Below are 8,858 nucleotides of genomic sequence, written 5' to 3' on the forward strand. Positions count from 1 at the left end.
AACTTTTAGGCCAAAATAAAGAGTGATTAATGTTGCAAACTATGTTTTGATGTCTTTATTACGTAAGTAATACTGTCATTTATCAATGAGGTATTGCTATGTTGAAAGAAATTACCCGTTTACAGAGATCCTAACCCTAACCCTAGTGTAACTTCAATGAACTACATTTTACTGCGCCATTGTTTTCCGTTCCATTGATAGAATTACAGAGGCGTATGGGTAATGCAGTTTAAAAACATTTAGTAATTAAATCAAATAAATACAATCTTTAATGAACAAATGGGCATCCAAATATGTTCATTGTACAAACCTCTATGACATATTTGAGAGTCAGAATGAAATTTGGTATTTTACTGTGAGCACATTTTAAAATGCTTTTATAATGCCTTTCCACGCATGTCAGAAATCTCTGATCAATATTATTTAATAAACATAGCATAAATAGTTGTCCTACCAATTTTCTCTTTGATATGCTTACCAGACTTTGAGTTACAGCCATTTGAAATGTGCATTTGTTTTGCTCTTCCAGGGGCCGCTGCCAGGTCCCTGGGGGAGGTAGGACAGTAAAACTTACACAGATAGACTCTCTTCATCATGAACAACAAACTGTTGATTCATATTTATAACTGAATATTGTTTTCTTTTCCCCATTTTCTATATTTACATCATGCTTGTGTTATGTTTTGCTGATATTGTGAGACTCTGACTACAGTAACATAGGCACAGGATGGTGCACAATAAAAAGAATCACAGTATAAAAGACAACAATAGTTCATTATTGTCTCAAATGTCATTAATATGACTAAAAATGTTTATGTAAAAGAAGCATGGTAAGTAATTACAAAGTTTTTTTTTTATTTTTTACATCATGAAATTAAACAAACTCATATGATGGTATAGTGCATTTTTATTTTCAAAACAATTAACAATTTATTATACAATACACCATGTAAAACATTTTATTGTAGACTATAAAATAGCATAAAGACAAACTGGATTCAATAGAAATAAAAAGGGACTTCAAAATTGCTATCATCATGCTGTTTATCAGGTCACAGCTGATGAAGCTACACAAGTGGTGAAATGTTTTGAGCACCACAGAATCAAATCAGTTGACTCCAATACTTTTATTAGATGACACATAAGCGGATGTAATATTATACTGGGAAATAATGATTCCTCCTTATCATAATGGTTTTCTTCCTCATAATTTGCTCTTTATGTCTCTAAAAAGGTTTCAGTTGTTATGTAACACCTTACCGTTAAAGTAAACTACACTTTCACAGCCACGAGCTGAAGTTCTAACATTTCATTTTCCCCTGTGAATCATATAACCTTAAATTATTATTACTCATGCAAGATTATTAATTATTTTGTACACAACCTACACTAAAAATTATTTTCATAAATTAATCTGCTATTTATTTCTTGACAAATGAAGAGTTTGGTTTGTGATAAAGTATGAAAATGAGAAAATCAGACACAATTACACACAACCCAAAAAGATACATTGATAAAAGCTGTGAACAGTTCAAACCTCAAATAAAACAATACATGCTGGAACCATTAAATGTTTTTGCATGAAAATTATTAAAATTAATTTTCTGCCAATCAACTAATTGTACTGTTGAGAAGTTTCTTTTGCAACAAAATGTCATTTTATAAGCTCTCCATGTGCTGTCAAATGCATTTTTTTTCTCTCAGAATTTATAAGTAAAATGTATAAGTAAAAAGTTGGATGAGAAGAAACAACTCATACCTCAAATCTCTTTAATTAATGCACTTAATTTCCACCACAGACTGGTTCTATAGGCATGCAAGCACACATTTCTATGTATGTGAAAGAAGAGGCAACACTTTTGGTTCCATTTATAAAGGTGATGAAAAGCAGATTTTATTACATTCTTAATATCCAGAGTTAAGGTCATTGTCCAGAACGATGAAAGGTGTCACAGTCTTGTGGATTACAGTCCGTCATCAGACATTTCACAGTCACTGTCGTACTCATCAGCTGAAGCACTGTACAAAAAGTTGATGTTGCCTTCTCCAGACAAAACTTGCAGGTAACAGTCTCTTGCTTGCACCTTCATTTCTCTGACTTTATGTTGCTTTCTGAGGATGATGCTCTGCAGACCTTTCAAACCCTCTTCACTTAGGCCACATGGTGAATCTTAAAAGAGGAACAAAATAACATTAAGCATGCCTTAGAAACTTTATAAACAGACATCATTGTTGTGTATATTTATTAGGGCTGCCCCAAACAGTCAACGAAATGTTAGTCAGTCAGAATAACCATAGTTTTTCCTGCATACAACACAACCAAACAAAGCCACAGGACTTGGTAACAATCAGACAGTCACGAACAGATATTATGGATTACACGGCTGGTCCTCATGTTCACTAGATAGTAAATGTCATGAAGGAAATTCAAAGTTTGAGCATTGCGAGGGCATCAAGGACAAGAAAGCAACATTCTCTACTTTCAGCTACCAGTTGGAGTGAGATTCAGGCCAAGTGTAACGACTTATAGAGCTAAAAGCCACTTATCGTTAAATAAAATGTTTTCATTACTAGGCTACTTACTTCAATGATTAGAGAGGACATGTCCTATATGTAGTTATGGGAATATGTACTTTAGTAGATTTTAGTTAACAGATCACTCTTACTAACTGTATAATAAAAATATTCCGATAGTTGTGATGGAGCGCAGGGAAATCTAAGGTCAGAGCAACCCTAATGTTTATGCCATTTCTTACAAATACATACTTCTCATTGTCTCACTGGCAAACATGCGGGACAGCTCTCTGAGGTTATCAGCACGAGTTGAAAGAGATTTCCAGTGGTGGTCCATCTCTGCCACAAGAATCTTCAGCTCTTCCTCAAGTCTTCTTACTGACATGATGATGTCAAACGCTCTTCTTTTTGTCCTTAGATCGACAGAGTCTGGAATGCATTTATGAGAAAGACTTAAGTCATTTGTATCAAACATCAACCTTTAAAGAATCACAGAAAAAGTCACAGAATGACAATTGAAGCATTGAGGGTTATGTGTCATAATGTATGTATCAGATTTGTCAGAAGCAGTCAACAGACTAGTGTACACACCATTGTGTGGTAGCTGCCATGGCCAAGCTGTCTCACCAGACAGAATGGTTTCCATGCAAAGACTTTCTGTGCTTGGAACCATTCTGTTGTATTTCTCCACAACAGATGTCAGGATCCCCTTCTCCTCCCTGATCTTGCGGCGGATTCTGGCACGACCTTTGTTCCCATCGGTGTCTTTATAGAGACGCTGGGAACGTCTCTTGATACTTGCTACCAGGACCTCAATTCTGCTGGCCAAGCCATCAGCATCATTTGTGGTTGTTACTGTTGCTGCTGAGAAGAAATAGGTAGTTTGCAGTTTAAATTAAAATAAAAGTAACAATTACAATTATTTGTGCACTGTAAAACCAAACAGTGAAATTAATTAAATGAAATGAGTTTGTTTCACTCAAATAATAATGGAAGTTCTATGTATTTATTAGGAAAAAAGTTTTGTGAACTCAAAATTTCATTTTAGTAAGCATAACATAATATGATTTAGTTTAATTGCAGCAGATTTCTAATTCCCAGCATGCTTTGTGTCAGACATTATAAATAAATGTTAAAATTAAGTGTTATTTTGTGTGTTTTTGCAGATTATCATAGGTTATTCTTTAATATTGTTTGATGTTGTGATTTACAGGAGGTTCTGTTATGTTAGTTTTGTAGGGTTATACCACTGTGTTGAAGAGTAGAGCATGTGTTTTGGTTGAGGATTGGCTGCTAAACATTTTAAACCACATGTACTGTATGTTGTTTGATTATATACATATAATGACAGTCTCTTTGATAGTTATATTAGCATGTGTTATTTGCTATCAAACATTTAACCAAGATCTGAAAGTGATATTTATGTAAATGAGCTGTTTGTAATTAACACTATGATGAGTGGGGTGAGGCTGAGAACTGTGGGAGTGAATGGATGTCGGTGATTCTGAACTTTAAAAATGAGTTTACTTAAATGTTTTGAGTATTCTGAACTTGAGGTTTAACAGTAATCATTTCCTCACCGTCTGCCCACTCCTTTACATCACTGACCCAGTCTTCCAATTGGCTCTCTGTCACTGCCAATTGGGCTTTCATGGACTCTAGGTTTCGTAACTGGCTTTGCAGAGCTTTTCTGGCCTACAATGACAAGCAATCACAGAACCAAGAAACAAGAACCAAATGTTCAATGCACAGCTTCATACACTGCAAACACACAATACTGACCATCTAAAACAAATTCTACTGATGTCATTACCTTCTGATATCGGCGAGACAGTGAAATTGCCAAATTTCTGAACTTTTGCTGATTCCAGCGCATGGCCATGAGAGTCAGCATGTCTGTGCGTCCTGCAAACACAGAAAATATGATGTTACCATATAATGTATAAAATATGATGTTATTATGTCATTATGTAACTAGAGCAGTATGTGGTCATCTTACCTGCTTTTGACATATGTTTTGTCGTCACTGCAATCCTAGAGAGGAAGGCATTGCACTGTTCCACCTCCTCCCCTAGTGTTAGTCCAGCCCCATCCTGATACGCCCCACTCCATTTCACCTGAGTAAGAAAACATAAATAAACAAAGAACCAGATGTTTGCAGATGTTTGGTTTAAGATAATGTGGTTCTGTCACATAGTAACGTTTTCTTACCTCGCATTTAAAATCATGTGCTTTGGCATGAAATACCGAAAGGAATGGCCTCATGTTCAGGAGGTGCTGGAGCTCTGGGCAGCTTTTTGCAACTCTTTGCAGGTATGGCCAATATTTGCAGGTCACATCCATACAAAAAAAAGTGACTTGCCTACTGGCCAGCTTTTCTTGAAGGTACAGGGGATAGGCAAAAATTTCACCGTTGTACATATTTAAAGCACAGAGCAGCACTCCGTGCCGACAAACCGCAAGCTCCAATCCCTCTTCGTCTACCTTGCTGGCAGATCTTTGGGAGGTCTCTCTGGCTGCTGACCACTCGCCTCCACAAACACCTCTCCCACCGACCTACAATATGGATAATGGTCAATGAAAACAAGACTCTTCTAAACAAACTCTTCAGTAAGAGGTTACTGTAGTATTGTAGTTTTATTTATCATCATATACACTTTTACATGTTTGGTTGTGCTGTGAATGTGGTCCACAAATCTCGTAACATCTTCATCCTTGGCTATAAAGATGCCTTCAAAGATGGCCTGTTCCTCAGATCTAAAAAAAACAAACAAAAAAACAACAACAAAGGTACAGAACAATTTATGATAACTTCTTAGAGTTGTCATAAGTACCAACTTCAGTACCAGTCTGAAATTTAAAAAATGTAATGCTTTGAGCACTGTTGAGCGGATTCGTAAACACCTCTGATTGGCCATTGTGTTCACACACTCATTGGGTATGTCTGAGAATGGCTTTAATGATCAGCGCTAAAAGCATTAGTCACATTTTTATAATTTTTAATAATTTTTATACGTCAGTACTTTTGACAACTCTATAACTTAAAATTTAAGATTACTTTGTGCATAATAAAGAGCCATGTTTTCTTAATAATATGTAAGAACACTGTGACACACAGTTTGAAGTACCTAGCAGCATTCTTAAAACGGTAGTGCTTGCGGTTTCCATCTACGGAAACGGCGAGCATATTTGGGGTGCATGCAGGGCAGATGAAGGGCTCTTCCTTGCATATACTGTCCACCTCAAATCGTACGGCCTCCCACTCAAAAAAACTCTTCTGAAAACTGTCTGCAGAGATCTTGCCAGTCTATTAAAAATAAAGAAACCAACAGCTAATAATATACAACAAATACATTAGCATCAAACAGGTTTTCAGCCCACAATTCAAATACATTAACAATACTGCAGGATTAATAAATTCAATACTCACACGACCAAAGCGAACAGTTCGCTGATCCAGCATTCTTAAAAATGCTTGGCAGGACAGTCCTGGTGCCACCATCTTCATTTCCTCAAATGAGAAAAATATATCGGTAGCATACATTGTGGCAAACTGAAGGGTTGCCGGCCAGTAGTCACTGCCGTTTAGGTCGGCCACTACAGCAGTCCAAGTGGCTTGGCATGCCTCACAAAATAACTCGGGCATGCTTAGATCATATCGTCCTGGAAAAATCAAAAACACATCCACTGTAATGCAATTCTTTGCTGGGTCAATCAGGGTTTGGGTTCTTAATACAATTTATACATTACTTTGTATACTTCATAAGATGCTTCTCAAACAGGACAAAATAAAGTTCTTTACATTCTTACCATTCATTGTGACCACAGCAACAGTCTTTCCTGGACTGACCCTCAATGACTCTGGTGAACAACCACAGATTTTTTCAGGCATTTCCACAGGTACAAGCCGCACTGAAAAAGATCATACAGTACATGTGAATTAACATAATTTGTATTGACTAAGTAATATAAGATTGTAATGGATCAATGTTATTGAAGCACATTGCTGAAAAAGAACACAAGATATGCTCAAAAAGCCGACTGACACAGAGTATCTACATAAATTCAAGATCAAACAAAAAGAGAAAAAAGGGATCATTTAAATAATAAAACTTATGAGCTTAACTATTCTGAAAATGGGATATGTTGTACAAACACAAGCCAAAACTTACCACATTGGGAAAGAGCCTTATCCACCACAACAGTTGTTGGAGGCAATGGCTGGAAGAATCCAGCAGTCATGGCATCTCTATTGTGGAGGACATGTCTGGTGTGCATGCTGATGTCACATTCAGCACAGAAGAAGGGGCGTGGTCGACAGTCACAACACCGGATAACTGCTGGACTGCTCCTACACTGTTGGCAGATGTGTGTTGCCACACTTTCTTTTGCTGCAGCCGTGTTTACCAGACGGGGTCTCTCTGCCCTCCACCTCTCTGAAAAGAGACTCTGACGTATGCTCCAGTTCGAGGATGCCAGAAGAGGATCTCTTGGGGTTCCAAGAGGTGATGCCTCATCACCTGAGGAATCGCTCAGTGAGTGCTGGAGATCTTGTAGAAAACACTCTGTTAAAATAGTATGGAGTTTTTAGAAACAATAGCAAATTTTAAAATACAAACATTTATTTACATTCTAACCCACTGTCAGATATAAATGGAAACAATGAAAATGGTGTACAATGAAGTACAAACCAACAGTCTCTGGAGCAAAGGCCACCTCACAGTTAGTGTCAGGAGCATTGAAGGGAGGATCAATGTTCTGAATGTGATCAGCTGTAGAGGATTAAAACAACACAAATCAACATTTACATATATCATTCAAATTTACAACTGAAATTACCAGCCTGAAATGGCACAAGCTCACTGTTTAAAGGGATAGTTCACCCAAAAATTTAAATTCTTTCATCATTTACTCACCCTTAAAGAGTTCCAAACCTGTATTCATTTATTTGTTCTGCTGAACACAAAGGAAGATATTTTGAAGAATGTTTGTAACCAAACAGTTGGTGGACCCCACTCACTTCCATAGTATTTATTTCTCCATACTAAGGAAGTCAGCGGTGTCCCACAACTGTTTGGTTACCCATATTCATCAAAATATCTTCTTTTGTGTTCAGCAGAACAAATAAATGAATACAGGTTTGGAACCTGAGGGTGAATAAATGACGACAAAATTTTTAATTCTGGGTGAACTATCCCTTTAACATACAGCTGGAGAGTTTTTTTATTTCCCAAACCCTAATGTGGACAGTCCAATTACTCTCGTTTAGCTGCCTATAAGGTGTCTTATAGATGATAACAGCATATAGGAATGCTTATATAGAAGCAGATTAAAATAAAACAAGCTGGCTGGCCATTGACAACACACTCAGAAGAATGCGTCGTTTCAAACACAGCCTTCCCAAGACCAACACCTTGCAAGCGATTTACTATGATGGTAACCAGGCAGGCACATTTTACTGCATAACCATAATATTGACAAGATTTCCTAAAATGTCATAACAGCCCACAAATAAACATTTTTTTTATGTGCTAATTTTGTAGTTCATACTGCTTTACAAAAATATTTAATAGTAACATAAATGTGCCTCTTTCACTTAATTTTTCACTTTCACTTAAGACTAGTGACATCTTTAATAAATCTACTTTTTATGTAAAAAATCAAATGACTGGTTCTGGTTTGATTGTTTCCCTGACATATCAACTAAACATGTATTCCTTCATTTCCTTAATTCCTTTATTACAATATTAAGTCCCTAAACAATGTGATTTCTCAAAAAATCTTTAATGAAAAACAATACTGACCCTTTTTTGACTGATGCCTGCTTGATCTTGGCCTTGCATAGACAATATTTCCATGCACGTCTCTTTTTCTCCAGTGCACCCTTGGTTGCCTTGGCTCAGGCATCTTTGCTGGTGCTGCTGCCTCCTCCTCTTCTTGCAGCTCACCAAGAAAGTCATCAAGACTTTGGAGCTCATCCTTCAGTTCTTGATGATCAACCAAGTTATCCAAGACCATTAGATTTTCTTGGATTTCTGAATCACTCATGGTTATAGTGATGGGCAGAAAAACAAACAGACAGAAAGACTCACAACAAAGAGATGGACAAATAAAACAGGGGGGGGGGGGGGGGACAAAGAGAGACAGAGAGAGAGAGCTGAAGAGAGTACAGGTGATGGGTACAGGTTAACAAGATGGACGTGGCTCTTAAAAGTGCCTTTGTTATTTATTTGTGTGTGTGTGTATGTGGTGGAGTGTTAGAATAAAGATAATTTTTGCTGGCAAATTTGAGGGACCTAATGATGAAAAAGAAAAAACAAACAGACAAACAAAAAAACAGAATT

At 36.9% G+C, this 8,858-nt stretch overlaps 2 protein-coding genes across 3 annotated transcripts; both read right to left on the bottom strand.

Annotated features, from left to right (window-relative positions):
• Nucleotides 1–1,869: 1,869 nt before the first annotated feature.
• Nucleotides 1,870–4,822, bottom strand: LOC137018692 (uncharacterized). 2 transcript variants are annotated; one of them, XM_067383401.1, is made up of 7 exons: nucleotides 4,726–4,822; nucleotides 4,514–4,631; nucleotides 4,328–4,419; nucleotides 4,095–4,209; nucleotides 3,106–3,375; nucleotides 2,767–2,943; nucleotides 1,870–2,170 (listed from the first exon to the last, which is right to left on the bottom strand). In XM_067383401.1, exons 1-7 carry the CDS (start codon nucleotides 4,777–4,779, stop codon nucleotides 1,965–1,967), a joined length of 1,032 nt encoding a protein of 343 aa, XP_067239502.1. In that variant the 5' UTR covers nucleotides 4,780–4,822; the 3' UTR covers nucleotides 1,870–1,964. The 2 variants fall into 2 exon arrangements, with proteins under 2 accessions (XP_067239502.1, XP_067239501.1); XM_067383400.1 differs by having other exon boundaries at nucleotides 3,106–3,378.
• On the bottom strand, nucleotides 4,782–8,607 carry LOC137018294 (uncharacterized). Its single transcript, XM_067382899.1, has 9 exons — nucleotides 8,319–8,607; nucleotides 7,206–7,286; nucleotides 6,687–7,079; nucleotides 6,325–6,426; nucleotides 5,945–6,177; nucleotides 5,643–5,821; nucleotides 5,178–5,271; nucleotides 4,881–5,070; nucleotides 4,782–4,819 (listed from the first exon to the last, which is right to left on the bottom strand). Exons 1-9 carry the CDS (start codon nucleotides 8,560–8,562, stop codon nucleotides 4,782–4,784), a joined length of 1,554 nt encoding a protein of 517 aa, XP_067239000.1. The 5' UTR covers nucleotides 8,563–8,607.
• Between the last annotated feature and the right edge of the window lie 251 nt (nucleotides 8,608–8,858).

This window comes from Chanodichthys erythropterus, chromosome 4 (genome assembly GCF_024489055.1).
Source record: "Chanodichthys erythropterus isolate Z2021 chromosome 4, ASM2448905v1, whole genome shotgun sequence".
NCBI lineage: Eukaryota > Metazoa > Chordata > Actinopteri > Cypriniformes > Xenocyprididae > Chanodichthys > Chanodichthys erythropterus.